We start from the raw sequence: 17,153 nt of genomic DNA, 5'->3' as shown, positions 1-17,153 counted from the left end.
ACTGACTTGGGTCCTCTGTGGCTGCCTCTACACACGCCCAACGCCTCCTCTAGGCCCTGCCCCTGCCCCTTCCCTATTCTAGATCTTTCTGTCCAATAGAGCAACATGCTTCCAACTTCTCCCCAGCCCCCTCCTGCTCTTCCCCTTCACCAGGAATCATCCCTTCTTTGAGTCCAGGGTGAAATAGTTTTCAAAATCATTTCTCGCCTACTATGCCATTTGATCTGCCCAGCTATTTACAAGGTAGGTGCAGTAGGAAGAGTGGGAAACTGGCACAGATGAAGTGTCAGCTGTCTATATTCACATTAAAAACTTAAAATCACTGGACTTTCCAGTTCTTAAATTCCATGATGAGAGCCCGAGTGTCTTAACTCTTTATCATGACATGTTTCCTCAACACCAGACTAAGTAGGGCTAATATATGCTGTTTCTAGCAGAGCATCAAATACCAAATCCCAGTCACAGACTGAACCCTGGCTTTAGTCACAGATCTTAACTGTAGACTGAGTCCTGAGACTAATCCTAAGTGAATTTGTCCTGGTAAAAGTTCCAAACTATGTACATAAGGACAGAGATTTCTACTGGGATATCAGAGTACTCTGAACACACCTTTAAGAAAGCTGTTATTTAAGAATCTGAAGAACCTCTTAGGAATCTTAAGAACCCTTCATGGAAGTTTCCATGAAACCTATAATCCAAACAGATTTCATCTCTTCTGATAACCTAGGAATTTATTATTCAGATTTCATCCAACTGGGTACTTGGCTAGTAATAATAATAATAAGAGCATCATTTATTGAGTGCTTATTATGTTCCAGGTAATCTATTAGGCACCTGAGAATTTGTTTTGCTTCCATCTACTCAAAACAACACTGTGAGGTAAATATAATAATCATCGTTACAGATGGACAAACTGAGGCTCAGAGAGATTAGGTCACTTGCCTAAGTTCACACAACTGATAAATAGCAGAACCGAGATTTGTACTCAGGTCAGCCTGGCTCCAAAGGCTATGCTTACTTCATTCTATTATTAACAATGGCATCTGTTATATTTCAGCTATTAGCTTCTCAATCATATGGCTGATTTCTTCAAAGAAAGTGCATTTTAGTGGAGCAATCAGAGGATTTAATATCAGAAGAAACAAGTTCAAGCTTCTGTGAGGATATTGCCCCACCACCTATGCACTGTTCCACCTGGACAGGCTTCCTCTTAATCCAGTTCTGAGTTTCTGTACTTCTAGAGCCTGAGACTGGTCCTGGCTTAGGATAGGAACACAGAGACAAAATGCACCTCCTTCTATGACCCTTGAATTCCTTGTTTGTAAAATAGAGATAATAATACTCATCTCTACAGATTGCTGTGGGGATCAAATGAAATGATGGTTCCGAATACACTTTATACACTGATGAATGCTGTTTATTTCTGGATGGCTTACCCAGGTCTTGGCATTCTGCAGGAGCTTCATAAATACCATAAAAATATGTATATTTTTTCTTTTCTTTTCTTTTTTTTTTTTTTTTGAACTGACATCCAAGCATCCTTTATCTCCTCTCTCTCTCCTCTCCACTGACTCATGGCCGATACTGCATGGATTGAGAGCAGTGGTCCCGACCTCCTCCTCCCTCTAAGTTCCAACTTGCATCCCTCCCAGCCACAACTCCCACCTCCTGTCTCTTGAGACACATCAACAAGCCAAGCACGGCCACAACCCCAGCTAAAGGCCCTTGTCTGAGACAGAGTTGGCAGCTGCCTCCTCTTATTGGCAGCACATTTATCATCTTGAGGAAAATATTGATGGATAAGAAATCCCAGACAGGCAGCATGTCTTGGCTGGGCATGCAGCCTGAAGTGAGGTATGAGGTGCTAGTTTTAGCATCTTTCTGAAAGAAAGGGAGAGTTGGTGGTCCTGTAGAGAATGGCCCTGTGGCCCCAGGGGTCACAGCAAATCCTAACATGACCATGTCCTACACGTAGTAGATGTTCAATAAATGTTAGATCTAAATTAAATAAACTCTTTGAATGAGCCTGAAGGATGGAGGTCCTTTGTCCAAACCCTTCGTTTTACAAATGGGATCTCGGGCAGGGTAGTGATTTGCTCGAGATCACAGCAAGTCAGCAGCAGAGACTGGATTAATAAAGTATGTGGCTCATGAATCTCACATCAAAACACTGTCCAATACCCAACATTCCACTAGGAGATATCCCAAACTTCTGGCCAGACAGTATGATCTGAGAAACTGGATCTGGGCTCCCGAGGGGAATCAGGAGGAAGGAGATCCTTAGATTTACTTTCAGAGCCAATCTCCCAGGAACACATCCTTTTAAAAATGAAAAGAGTGAGAAGGGCAGGCGGGTGTTACTTGGTGAGGTGCTGTGGCATTTGCTTATGATATGTTCACCTATCTCCAACTGACCCCATTCAACTCATCCTGCCTGCTGCTGCCACAGTGACCTCCAGGCAGCACTGGTGTGGTTGTAGATCACTGGTGCTTCACTAGCTGGTTCCCATAGCCTTCTCCGGCCTCATTGCCTCTCACTCCCTAACTCACACCTAAGGCCCAGACATCTCCACAGGAGGAAAGCAGCTCTCTGGACTGGGCACACACTAGTTTCTCGGCCTGCAGAGCCCTTTGCTCCCTTCTCATCCTTCTAGACTTGGCAAAAGTGGTGGTGCTTCCTTCCTGCACCTCCTCCCATCCCCTGATCCCCTCAAGGTTAGGTTAGATGCTCCTTTTCTCCATGTCCTGTGTTCCCATCTGTCACAACTGTCCTGCAGTCACTCTCCTGCCCATCTCCTCCACCACCTGGGAACCTCACCATGCATAGGCTACAGCCACTCAGTTCTGCATCCCCAGAAACCGGCATAGGGCCTGGTGCAGCATAGGTGCTCAGTGAGTGTAGCCTTGGATTCCAGACCCTCCCTGTCCTTATCTTCCCCATAAAAGTTCAGAATGGAGCTATCCCCCACTGGCTCTTGTTCTCGCCTCTAGAGCCAGAGAGAACAGATCTACTCCCTCTGCTTCATGAGAGCTCTTTAGAGCAGGGGTTCTCAAGCCCCTGGCCATGGATTAGTACCGTGGCCTGTTAGGAATCAGGCTGCACCGCAGGAGGTGAGTGGCAGGTGATGGATCATTATGACCCGAGCTCCACCTCCTGTCAGAACAGCAGTGGCATTAGATTCTCATAGGAATGCAAACCCTATTGTGAACTACGCATATGAGGGATGTAGGTTGTGCACTTCTCATAAGAATATAACTGATGCCTGATGATCTGAGGTGGAACAGTTTCATCCTGAAACCATCTCCCCTCCCAACCCTGGTCCATTGAAAATTTTTCTTCCATGAAATTGGTCCCTGGTGCCAAAAAGGTTGGGGACCGCTACTTTAGAGATTTGACCAAAGCAAATATGTAGCCCCTAAATGTCTTCTTGCCAAAGAAAATATCCCTAATTATTTTTACCAGTTCCTCATATATCATAGCTTTGGGTAGGGTGACCAACCATTTCTGTTTGCTGAGAACTGTCCTGGTTTTGGCACAGAGTCCCCTGTTTTGGGAAACTCCTCACTCAGTCCCAGGCAAACCAGGGCAGTTGTTAAACCTAGATTTGTTTTCCCTTTCCAACCTGATGCCTCAGGACCTGTGCACCATTTTATCAATGTTCGACATAGAGTGGGGGCCAGAAATGAACACAGAGTTCCTAGGGTCGTTGACATAGCAGGGCAAAGAAAGGCCAACACCTCCTTACTCCCCAAATCTATTTATGTGAATGCAGCCAAAATCAGCTTCAATTTTGGCAGGAGGGTAGTGTGGTGGATGTGGGAGTTGACACATTGCCTTGTTGATCAATATCAAACTTAATAGTGTCAATTAAGATGCCTAAACCATTTTACTGCACAGGAAACCTCATTTCCCCAAATCATTACTTCCAAAGCTGCTTTTGTTTTATTCTTTTTACTCTAAAGGCAGAAATGACTCAATATCTTTGTTCCAATTATTGTCCAATTAAGCTCCCCTCAAATGTTCCAGGCATTCATGCATTCAACAATTATTTATTAAGCTTCTACAACATAGCAGACAGTCCCTCTCATTGTCCTTGGACTGATAAAAGTTAGACCTAAACCTGAAACTGGTTGGAGCTAATCTTGGGTAAAGGGTCTTTCCACTTTTGGGCTCTCCCCACACTTGTGCAATAAGAAGGTGGGAACACAAGTATTATATGCATAAGTTGAAGGGAATATTCATATAGACAAACAGGTTCAAGTTACTTAGGAACCAGCCAGGATTTCTTTTGACCATCAGCTAACAGCCATAATCCTGAAACAATATCAACTCTCTTTATCATCGACTTGGTTTCCATGGAGGCTTGCGGGTGCTGCTAGTGAAGGCTGACAGTTATCAGTATAAAGTAACTTTACAACTTTGTAATTTGTAGCTCTCTGCTGACAGTAATATTAACAGCATTTCGAATTATGGCCATAAACTTGACAACAGCAGATAAAACCCTTAGAAACCTCATTTGAGGGGATGAGGGAGGCTAGGGGAAGGTAATAACGTTTAGGTTTTCCAGGCCTGGGCAGGAGACATTCAGAAATCAGGGGCACATTTTGATCTGGAGGTGAGAGGCAGTCAGCCCAAGGCAGGGCTCACAACAGGCAGCAGCTCAGCCGGGCACTGCAGAGAGAGGGTCTGGGCAGCATCCAGCAGAGCTGCAACTGGGCTATCAGGGATTGTAAACAGGTCAAAGCTAGGGATGCCGATCAGAGAGAGGGGTGAGAGTAAGGGCTGACTGGTAGGTCCCAACCTCTACAGGGTTCAGAAAAGGCTCTTGTCCAACAGGAAATGGAGGGAAACTGGGAAGATTACAGAGCAGGGAGGAAGGTTAGATAAAAACCTAGCAGGCAGAGTGGAGCGAACACACACTTTGAGCTGGATCAATCTGGATTTTACATTCCCACTCTAACACTAGTAGCTGTGCAGCCTGGGGCATGTAGGTTGATTTTTCTGGGCTTCAATTTCCCTACTTGTGAAATGGAGATACTATCTCAAATGCCCAAATCAAATGATTCTCTGTGTTTCTGGAAATAAACTTAAAGATCACATCATTTCATCTTCTATGCTAAAGATAGGAAAATTAGGACCCAAAGCAAGGAACAGACCTCCTCAAACTTACGTCACAAGTTACAGGCAAAGCTGATGCTCTAGTGCAGGGACCTGAGCCTCTTCATGAAGCACATTCTCAATATTATTATTTTTACCATTACTGCTACTATTATTATTAGTCATTCATTCAGCCAGATAGTCAATCAGAAGGATTCATATTTAAAGATCAAACTCTAACCCATGTCTGTAGGGAGGAGAAAAAAATCAACAGACTTCAGTACAGTTTAGACTTCGGTTCCCAAAACCCTCTGATGCAAGTTTTTTTTAACTTATGAATCTTAAGAAAGCTTTGACCTTGGGAATGACACACAAGAACTAGGAAGTACCTAGGTATCTTTAGATGCCAACCAATAGGTGAAACTTGACTGCTTCCTACTCTTCTGTCCTCCACCGAAAATTTAGTGAAGGCTCTCTGGCAAGAACAAATATCTAGGCAGTACCCATCCCCAACCACATACAGATGCCGATACTGTTTCTGAACAGTAGAGATCACATAACTCATTGCTGTGTTCTTGATCCAAGTGGATTAGCAGATGCTGGGTGAGGCCTGCTTCCACTTCATTCATTCATTCATTCATTTGCATTCATTCATTCATTCATTTGCATTCATTCATTCATTCATTCATTTGCATTCACCTAGTATCAGGCTTTAGCTAGAGAGGTGAAGTGATTTAACCAAGGCCACATAGCTTTATGAGGGGGTCAGAGGCAAAAGGTCATACTGGAACTGGGGTCTTAACCCACAGTCTAGCTTTCTTTTCACCAAGTTATCAAGCAGAAGCCCACCTTGACTGTGTATACCAAGAAAATCTTTTCTTCATTGTGACTTTATAGTACCTCGTAGAAAAATCTATGTTGAGTCTATCCAAAGCCCAGGCCTGTGTCCAGAACGTCACGCCTATAGAGCCCTCTGCCAACCAAACTTTTCCATTTGGATTTTACATAAGCCCCTTATACTCAATATATTACATACAGAGCTCAAAATATCCCCCTCTCCAACCCTTTTCTCCAATAGTCTGTAGCTAAATGATTGGCCTTACCAGCTATCATCTATCATATTGTTTTTTATTTATTTATTTATTTTTTAGATGAAGCCTTGCTCTGTCCCCAAGGCTGGAGTGCAATGGCATGATCTCAGCTCACCGCAACCTCCGCCTCCCGGGTTCAAGTGATTCTTCTATCTCAGCCTCCCAAGTAGCTAGGATTACAGGCACCCACCAACAAGTTCATCTATTTTGTTGTTATTTTTGTTGTATTTTTAGTACAGATGGCATTTCACCATGTTGGCCAGGCTGGTCTCGAACTCCTGACCTCAAGTGATCCACCCGCCTCAGCCTCCCAAAGTGCTGGGATTACAGGCATGGGCCACCGCCCCCAGCCCTATATTGTTTTCAAATCAAGAACTGGGCATCTTCCTTGACTCTTTCCTCTACCCCATATCCAAACAATCAGCAAGAATACTCAATCCAGCCAGGCATGGTGGCTCACACCTGTAATCTCAGCACTTTGGGAGGCCAAGGTGGATGGATCACGAGGTTAGGAGATCGAGACCATCCTGGCTAACATGGTGAAACCCCGTCTCTACTAAAAATACAAAAAAAAAAAAAATTAGCCGGGCATGGTGGCGGGCACCTGTAGTCCCAGCTACTCGGGAGGCTGAGGCAGGAGAACGGCATGAACCCGGGAGGCGGAGCTTGCAGTGAGCTGAGATCACGCCACTGCACTCCAGCCTGGGCAAGAGTGAGACTCCGTCTCAAAAAAAAAAAAAAAAAAAAAAAAGAATACTCAATCCTACCTGTTAGATATTGGAACATGTTAAAACGGGACTTTTAAAATTGTAGTTTCGGCTGAGATCCCAAGACTATAGACATCACAGTTCAGAGTGAAGTATGAAACCACCATGCAGGACTTGCAAAAGTAACCCAGAAAACCAGTTTCACAATCTTTAGCTCACCTTCAGACATGAGAGCCAGTGGAGGGGAATAGTGACCCCAACAGAGGTAAACCATCAGATCACCAGAGGCTTAGGAAGCAAACATAAGCAACTGAACTGAGCAGACACATCTGCTCACATCAACAGAGCTCAAGCATCAGGAGAGGGTGTGTCTAAAGAAGCTTGTGAGGGACTGCCCGTGCTGTCTCATGAGAGTACTAGTCCCCTAAGACCTTTCCTATTCCCTATTCCTTTTCTCCTCTCCCTCACCTTGCTCAATCTTGGAGGAGTGAACAGCTACTGTTACCCAGATTGAGGGGAAAGGCTGGGAAGCCAAGTCATTGAAACAGAAGTGAGCCAGACCTTAACCCCTAGGTCACATGAGCAGCCTATTTGAGACAGGTCTGAGCTAGAGGATGGGGAGGGTTTTTACTTTGAAGAGGTTTGATGTTTTTCATTGGACCAGACATAGTCATTGCTAAACTGAGACTGTTTTGTGACTAGAATTAATTAGAGAACTTGTAATTTCCTGAGAGTGATTGGAGACTCATGGGGCCTGCCAGAGCTTTTATATCTCTAGATTTATAATCTCTATCTATCTATCTATAAAGCCAATGGGAGACAAAAAATAAAGTTGTTTCATAATTGCACCTTGTGAGTACTGCCTGTTCAATGTACCTGTTACATATTTCACAAATCTTTCTCTTTCTTTCCATGGTCTGGCTCTGCCTATATTTATTAATCACCTGCTGCTTCTGGCCCAGCCCCAGCTACCCTCCAATCCTTTGGATGTAGCATCCTCTCTCTGGCATCTGGGCTCTCCCCCGTACTTCTCCCTCTGCATTCCATTCATCCTAGAAGTCTGAGCCCTAGTTTCCTTCCTCCATGAAGCCTTTCTTCCCACTCCCTCCTGCACCACCCCAGCTGGGTTAGATGACTCCCACTGCTTCCCCAACCAGCAGAGATCCCCTCTGCCAGAACTTTTATCCCTCTGTGATGCTATTGTCTGTCTACCTTTCTCCCTCCCCTCAAAACTGTCTTCATCTTGAAAGCAGAGACCAAGCTTTTTTCATCTGTCTTTTTCTAGTGTCTAATGTGTTTGGTTGGATGGATGAGTAAATAAACGATAGCTTCAATGTCTGATGTAGGTTTCAGAGGATGCAGTGCAAGGCATATATGGGCTCTGAAATGAGATTAACCCAATTAACTGAATTTGATATCTCAGCATCTTCTCTTGACCACATCAGCCATACCCTTCCCCTTAAGAGCCAGCATTTTCTTATTTCAGTGTGTCCACAGCTACAAGCCTGGGTGGAAACCAGTCTGCTCAGGACCCAAGGTCTCTGTTTCCAATGTTTTTCTCATCCATTATGTCAAAGAGCTATTTCCTCTTGGCTTGTAACCAGACTATAAACAAATGCCAGATAAGCTCTGGGTTACTTTATGATTCCAGTTTAGCCTTTCTCTCCCTCTTTTTCAAATCGTTTGGACAGAGCATATTTATTACTTGGCAGGCCAGTAAAATGTAAATAGGGTTTCCTGAAGAATGGTTCAAAATTCATAGGAATTTATCATTTCACAAAAACAACAAATGACAGGAAGGAAAGGCAAGGGACCTAATATTTAATGGCACAGACTATACGCCCAGTGATTTATCTGCATGCATTCTCCCATGTAGCCCTAACAACAATCCTGTGATATAAATAATCACCCTCACTTTACAGATGAAGAAACTGAGGTTCAGAGTGGTTAAATATGGGATTAGGGCTCTCAGCGAGAATGACGCAAAAGAGAACTCACACTCAGGACTCTGACAGCAGCGCTGTATTCTTGCCACAGCATGGACAGGAGAGAGGCCAAGAGGCCACCGGCCATGGCAGAAGCCTCTGAGGATGTCTCTCTTTTAGGTTCTGTTGAAAGCTATGGGCCTTCCTCCCAAAAAATGAACTCTGCATATTTACTCACAGCTTTGCATACATTTTAAATGGTTCACAGGGTTTTGTTGAAGCCATCTGTAAGCCCCTCAGTTAAGAACCCCTAAACTAAAAGAATGAAAGTAGCTATTGGCTTGGCCTGACTAGCTGCCTGGGACACTTTTGTATTGATTTTCCCTATTAAATTAGAAACTCTTATGTTCATGGAATCACTGAATATTAAAACTCAATAAAAAGTATGGATTATCGGTAACATGGAATATTGATAATCCATGGATTATTGATCCAATTCATGTAAGCATGGAATTATATAACTTACATTTTAGAATCAGGAACATCTTAGAATGTCACAGCTGGGAGGAACTAGAATAGTGATCAAGTCCACACATAATTTTATTCCACAAAACTCTGATGGGTAGGAAGTATTACACACAGAGGCTGAGAGAGGGGACAAGACTTGCTGGAGGCAACCCGTAATAGCGTGGAGTCAGAATTCAAATACTAGTTGCTAGTTCCAAAGCCAGATTGTCAAGTTAAAGATTCAACCAACAGAAGGAAAGCCATGTAGGCTGCATGGGGCTGAGACAAGTCAAGACAAGAACATTTGCTGAGTACCTACCAGATGCCAGGCAGTACTAGGAGAATGCAGATATAGTGCCTTATTTCACCCTCCCAATAACCATGCAAAGTGAGGACTATTTTTATTTTACAAATCGAGAAACAGATTCAGAGTGGTGAGATAACTAGTACAAGGTCACACAGCCAGGTAAGCACCAACAACCATGTCCATTTCTTTATTTCCCAGATATAGTGGAGAAGGGAAGTCAGAGAGCAAAACCCTGGTCATGTTTGGCTGGTGCTTTTCCAAGGAGAAGAACTGAACCAATGGACACATATGCTCTGGTCTGTGGAGCGGTGGATACTATTCTGGACCTAGATGAAATATCCCTTGGGATTCTCTGCATCCCCAGCCCTTCCTGATGTTATACTCATCCAGTATCCTCTAGCTAGCTAGTCTGGCCTCCATGATACTAGGAAGGGGGCACCCTGGATGACAGAAACAAGAAACTCCATCAATGGAATGGCACATCTCCCACTGTGTGAACCAGTCACTGTTCTGTGGTCAAGACAAGATCCTCAACTGTGATGACCCCACCAATGCTCTTTGCCCTACAAACCCTAACAACAGCCGCTGATCTCTTGCTGTAACAGCCCTATCTATCTTCTTTCACACAGACAGTGGTCCTCATTCACAGTCACATAAACCTTTTCAATGTCACTTAATATTTAGTTCACAGTGCACACTCACACAAGCTATTTCCTTTAACCTCATTTCAACTTGGTGAGGTTAAGTATTATTATGTCCTCCTGCTACAGATTAGGAAACTAATCTGAGGCCCAGTGAGGTTATACAACTTGCCCAAGGTGACACATCTAGTAAGTGGGTGAGCCTAGGATTCAAACCCAGATATGTCTGAATCGAAAGTCTGCTCTGTTTGCATAATACCATATGCAAAGAGATATTTTAATAAATATCTCTATTTAATTCCCACAGCAGGGGTTAGACAAGTGTGAATGTCCTTGGTCCCTTTGTAACGGTGAGGAAGCTCACCTCAGACAGGTTACAGGACTTGCTGAACGGTGCTCTCAGGGGATGATGTTGGTGCTGTCATCAGAATCCAGGTCTCCTGATTCCTAGTCTAGAGGACATTTTCTCCCAGACCACATTGCCTTTCCCATCAGACCATGTAATTTCTTTTTCTGATTGGGACATGGAGCCAGCAGCCAACAAAGATCACAATCTGTCTCCCTGAAGTCTCCCTCTGTTATGAAATGAGAGTTGTTTTTTTTTTTTTTTTTTTTTAAGTATTTCAAACAGAACCCAGGTTAAATCACCCTTGCATGCATTGAATCAGCCTGAGCTTCCCTGGTGCAGTTTGTTTCCTCCTTTCATCCTCTAGAGGACAGAACAAGGCAGGGTAGGTCCGTCAGTATCATGGCCTGCTCAGCTTGTGCATAGCCTCTCTATTCACCTTAACCCCTTCCAATCACGAGCTCCCACTCCCTGTTGCCACTCCCAAATAGTCAGTTACCAAGTCTTCTCAGTTCCACATTCTAAATATTCTACAGCCACCATTCTGGTCTTGGCCTGGATTATTTCTCACCTGGATGTTTTTTTTTTTTTTTTTTTTTGAATTGGAATGTTTTACTGTTTATTGCTGTAAGGAATTACATTAGTCAAATATAAATGTTTAGTACATTTTCATTAACATGCTGTGTGTGTCCAGTTTCTTCTAGTTGCTTTCTTGGTCTTCGTATGGTATCCTCATTCAATAATTGTCTCACCTGGATTTTTATAACAGCCTCCTAATGCGTGTCCCTGCCTATAATACTGGCCCCCTCGAATCTGTCCTTCCATTGTCTACATTCAAGATCAAACTTCTTACAGCTTTCCACTTCAGACTTATCATTGAGTCTGAAGTCCTTCAGCCGTAAGGGACCACTTACAGCTCCTGCCCATACCTTCTGTACTCCCTTCTCTGTCTACCACATCCTCCCTTCAACAACACCCTCACCCAGTTTTACTAGTTCATACTAAAAACTCAGTTTAGGCCGGGTGCAGTGGCTTACACCTGTAATCTCAGCACTTTGGGAGGCTGAGGCAGGTGGATCATGAGGTCAGAAGTTCGAGACCAGCCTGAGCAACATGGTGAAACCCCATCTCTACCAAAAATACAAAAATCAGCCGGACATGGTGGTGTGCACCTGTAATCCCAGCTACTCAGGAGGCTTAGGCAGGTGAATCGCTTGAACCCAGGAGGCGGAGGTTGCAGTGAGCTGAGATCATGCCACTGCACTCTAGCCTGGGTGACAGAGCGAGACTCCATCTCAAAAACAAACAAACAAAAAATCTCAGTTTAGATGTCTCTTTTCCTGGGAAATCTTCCCTGACTCCCAGGACTGTGTGTGAGTTCCCTCTTTCCCCCATGTAAAGACATTCTTGTCTTTAGTATGTTCTCTGTTACATTCCCTGTGCCTAGAACTTTACCTGACCTATGACAGGCACTCAATATATACTTGTCAAATGAAAATGTCCCAGAGCCTTCTGGAATTCCTCCACCAGAATTTATCATATATATTGTAATGATCTCTTTCCTTTTCTGTCTCCCCAAGTAGACTGAAAGTTCTGTGAGTCAGGAACCGTGCCTTTTTATTCAGTATTTTACCCTAGGTGCCTTTTATGATTCCTGGTATGTACTAATGGTGTGTTTACTTTTGATAAATGAGGGTTGGCTGTTGAGGGGTGGAAACCTTGGGCCTGAACCAAGGGTGGGCTTTCTACTAAGAAACACATTTTCTTCTAAGACAAAAGCATGTCAGAAGTGTTAGAAAAGGTAGGAGAACCTGTCAGATTGGACAGCAAAAAACAACAGCAAACTAAGTGCAGGTATCCTCTGGAGGGACCCTCATCTCACTATGAATAAGGGTTGCAGAATCCCCTTTAGTGCACAAGCTCAAACTCTTATTCCAGGCAGCTCTCTGTCCCTTTGCCATAATATTATGGGAGAGCAAAGCAAGTACAATGTGGAATGAAGCATATGCATGTATTATAGGAGTTAGCAGATTCTGGAGAAGCCATAGGCCATATACATCATCTAATGTGTGTATGGGGCATGAAGAGGGGCAGTGTGGCACATAACAGGTGGCCAGGACTTTGGAACCCACAGACCCTGTTCCTCAGAGCAGAGCCTACTCCCTTGGCCTTGCTGAGTCAGGTGGGTATTAAAGCAGACTGCAAGATGACTTTCAGTCTTGATGACTGTCCATAGGGAATTCTCAGTTCCAATCATAATATCTCTGTGTCCAACAGGATGTGGAACACTGCTCTAACACCTGGCCTACCCCCTGACAGCCCCTCCTTCTAGGGCCATTGCCCTACTTCCAATGTTCCTGGCAAGGTACCTGGACACCATACCGCCAACCCTCCCAAACACACACATACAAACAGAGCCACCAAGTTGCAAATGGCTGGTGGGACTAGCCCTAAGTCATGCCACTTTCAGAAAAGATGTTTTCCTGCACAGAGGAATTCCATAAACACTCATCAAGGGTTGAAAAAATGCTAAAAAGAGCACTTCTACTTCCAGGGAGGGGGAATTTGCAGAAATACAGAGTTTATTTCATCTAAAGTTCCTTCCTCCTCCCTCCACTTCTCTGAGAAAACTAAGTGTTAGGAAAGGAGACATAGATCAACCCGAAAACAAAGGATAAGGGAAAGCAGAATCTGCCACGATCTGTTACAGCTCTGATGCAGTGACCTTGATATTAAAATCAACACTCAGGAAACTAGAGTTACTATATAATCCCTAAAAAATTAGGCAAACAAGAAAATAACTTCTAATTTCATCATGGAAGTCTTGGGAGTTTTCAGAGAAATTTTATGAAGAAACTAAGAGGAAAAGGAATTTGTCAAAGGAAATGCAAAGGCAGAGAGAAAGATGCACAGAGGATGAGAGGGGAAAGACAAGGAAGACAGAAGACAGGCAAAGACGAGAGAAAGAGAGGAAAGGAGGATGGGATGAGAGAGAGGACAGAAAGGAGGGGAGGAGGGGGAAAAAGAAGTAAGGAAAGAGAAGCACAGGACAGGTGAGGAGGGAGGAGGAGGGCATAGAAGGAGAGGGAACAAGGGGGAGAAAAATAAGTAGAAGGGGAAATAGTGAGTAGAGGGAAGAGAAAGTGGGAGAGGACAGGTTAGACAAAAGATGAAAAGAGAAAATATGGATTTGCATGTTCAGGGTTAGAAGGAGTCAAGATCATCAAGCTCTTCCTCAGCAGCCCTGGGGGTGGTCATCCAGCCTGTGGACTTGCATAGCTTAGATGGCAGAGGACTCATTGCATCATGAGAGAAGAGAGGGGAGAGAGATGGAAGCAGAGTAAGATATGGGCAGGCCATGGGTCCGGTTGGCCTGGGAAAGATTTGGAACATGGCAATTGGGGTGGGAGTGTCATACTAAGGGCTGAGGCAAACTGGACAATCCAAAGACGCCACCAGAAGAACAAGCACTTCCATCCTCACCTGAGAGTCTCAGCCCTTACCTGAATTGGGGGCCTACTTCCTGACCTGTCAGACTTGGATACTCTCGACTGGATGAGGGCTGGCCCAAGGCTGGGTGGGGACTAAGGATACAGGCTTCTTCAGTGTAGGGCACAGCAGCCGTGGTGCCACTGATGATGTAGCTGTAGAAGGAGACCTCTAGGGTGTAGCAATAGGAAGTGTGGTCCAGGAGTCCACCGAGGAAGCGACGGCCAGTTCCTGCTTTCACAGCGTCCCGGTTAAAGGATGTGCTGGACTGTGAAAGACAGAATAGGGAGGAGAGAATCACGGCACCTGCTGGCAATTGGATTGTGAGCAAATTTTTCAACACCTCTGGGTCTCAGCTTCACCACCTGAAGAGTGGGATATTAGCCCCTTATCACATGATTATTATAAGGACTGATTAAATAAACATAATTAATGACAGAAACAAGCAGAGTTCTTGAGGTGCAGTAACTGCAACTCAACGAATATTTGTGGAAAAATGAATGGAGAGAGAGGGAGCAGGGACAAGTAGACAGAGGAAAAAGAAGCAACTACATTTTGATGATAATCAGAACTAACATTTGGAGCCTGGCATGGTGGTGTGCACCTGTAGTCCCAGCTACTTGGGAGGCTGAGGTGGAAGGATTGCTTGAGCCTAGGAGTGTGAGTTCAGCCTAGGCAACATAGTGAGACCATGTCTCCATTCTTTTTTTATTATTATTGTTTTATTTATTTTATTTTATTTTATTTTATTTATTTTTTGAGATGAAGTCTCGCTCTGTCACCCAGGTTGGAGTACAGTGGTGCGATCTTGGCTCACTGCAAGCTCCGTCTCCCCAGTTCACGCCATTCTCCTGCCTCAGCCTCCTGAGTCGATGGGACAACAGGTGCCCACTACCACGTCCGGCTAATTTTTTTGTATTTTTAGTAGAGACAGGGTTTCACTGTGTTAGCCAGGATGGTCTTGATCTCCTGACCTCATGATCTGCCTGCCTCGGCCTCCCAAAGTGCTGGGATGGCTCTATTCTTCAAAAAGAAAAAAAGTAAAACAAAACAAAACAAAAACAAAAACAAAACCCTAAAATTTGGGCAGTGCTTTCAATTTTATGATATTGTTTCCCAGGCAGTATCTCATTTAGGCTTCAAAATAACCACTTGAAGTAGGTGTTCACATTTTATCTCTCTATAGATGAGGAAACTGAGGTGTCCTCTCTATAGATGAGGCATATGAGATTGCTCATAGAGGTGGAGCAAGTAAGTGATACAGCACAAATCTGAATCCAGAACTAAGTGACTCCAGAAAACCAAAGACTCTGCTTCCCCTAGGGATAGCTGATTCATGTCCAGAATCACGAGAGCATAGCGATCATGGCTGCTTCTTTACTAAGATGTTGACAGCACTCATCACAGTGGATAGAGAAATGAACAAGCATGTCACTCTCAAGTCCTCTGTTCAAAGACATGCTCTGCTACCCACTGAATGCATGATGTCAGGCAAGTTGACTTACTTGTCTTAGCCTCAGTTTCCTCATTTGTAACTTGGAGGTGAAACTGATATCTCTTTTACAGAGTTGTGAGGGTCAGTTCACTTGGGGTTAGAAGGGCATTCTATGCTAACCCATGGAAATTTAAGCAAATGAACAGACCATGGTTTTAATAAGAGAATATATATCTTATTCAGCAGGAGATAAAGGAAGAAGGAAAAGAGATAAACACCAATACAAGAAAGGCACAGAAAGACTGTGAAAGAAACAGAGAAGTGTGTGTGTGTGTGTGTGTGTGCCTATTTTAAGGTAAAGGAAAAATCAGAAAATCATAGAATGTCAGATCTGAAAGACCTTTGAAATCCATGTAGTAAACTCCAACTCTCCTGTTTTAGAGTTGGGCATTGAGGATCAGAGAAGAGAAGAGAAGGGAAGAGAAGAGACAGCAATTGGACTAGGAGAGATGACCTTGACTCCCACCCTTAAGGAGGCCGCAATGCAGAAACATCAGGCAAGCCCAGAAATAAGGCTCTCACACTGCGCCCCTTTTGTAGTCCCTGGAAACTTCACCGCATGAGGAGGGTCTCTGAGGCCTACGACCCAGCCTTCCAGGGAACTTGGACTAAGGAGGCCACATTCTTTTCTGAAATTGCAGTGGTCTCAAATAGACAGGGCCATCCTATAGAGATTCTTACAGAAAAAGGCATGGCTGTTTCTGCCCCACAGCTGCAAGTGGGGAGCTACCTGCTTTGATTCTATCATTAAATGCTGGGTGACCTTACGCTGAATACTCATCTTTTCTGGGGCCACTCTTTACTCTCAGGTGTAAAGAGGGGACTGGACTAAATAATCTGCCAATTCCTTTCCTGGTTTGACATTCAAAGGTTCTGGGATTCAGAGTGCATCTTACCACACAGAGAAATTCATCATCTCCACTAATGTCCTGGCTTGAAGCAATGGGCAGGTGAGTTTTCAGCTCATCAACTTCAAAAATTTCTATGACCTTTGTGGGCCTCTGCCCCTCTGGCCACATGGAAATAACAGGCCCCAGAGATTTAGTATCAAAACAAAGGAAAATGTGCAAAAGCTCTCTCGCTACACCACATGCTGATCCCCTCCTTATCTTCTCTTCCTGCCCTTTTTCAATATTGCTTTTGCTATGAGTTTTTCCCACCCCACAGCCTCTCTAGTTCTCAGCATGTGAGATGGGTGGTAACAGCAACTGTCTCTGGAGTTTGTTGAAGTCTTTACTGCCTGCAAAGAACTTTTATATCAAAAACTGCATTTGCCCTTCCAGGAAGCTATAATGCAGGCAGGATAGAAATTATCATCCAGCAATTACAAAAAAATTGAGGCTGAGAAGCAGTCATGGAGAAAAGAATGGTGGGCATATGACCTCTGTTAGCAGATGGGTGTGCTTATACAAAAGAACTGGGATTGGTAAAAGCGGACCCTGAGGAAAGGTCTGACATGTGGTAGGTGCTCAGTGAGTTTCTTTTTCTTGTTAATGCTAGAGTCAACTCCATTAAAGAAGGCCAGGAACAGTAGCTCATGCCTGTAA

General features: G+C 44.1%; 1 protein-coding gene across 2 annotated transcripts in view; it reads right to left on the bottom strand.

The window, feature by feature from the left end:
- Positions 1–17,153, bottom strand: part of AGBL4 (AGBL carboxypeptidase 4) — a 1,536,119-nt gene that overhangs the window by 40,080 nt on the left and 1,478,886 nt on the right. For both annotated transcript variants that reach the window (XM_054488559.1, XM_054488570.1), the window contains exon 11: positions 14,217–14,379. In XM_054488559.1, the coding sequence (XP_054344534.1) occupies positions 14,217–14,379 (163 nt within the window). The remainder of the gene's footprint in view (positions 1–14,216; positions 14,380–17,153) is intronic.

Source organism: Pongo pygmaeus, chromosome 1, assembly GCF_028885625.2.
Source record: "Pongo pygmaeus isolate AG05252 chromosome 1, NHGRI_mPonPyg2-v2.0_pri, whole genome shotgun sequence".
In the NCBI taxonomy this organism is placed as follows: Eukaryota; Metazoa; Chordata; class Mammalia; order Primates; family Hominidae; genus Pongo; species Pongo pygmaeus.
Note: the sequence above shows the minus strand (reverse complement) of the source record. Positions and strands in the feature narration are given on the sequence as shown.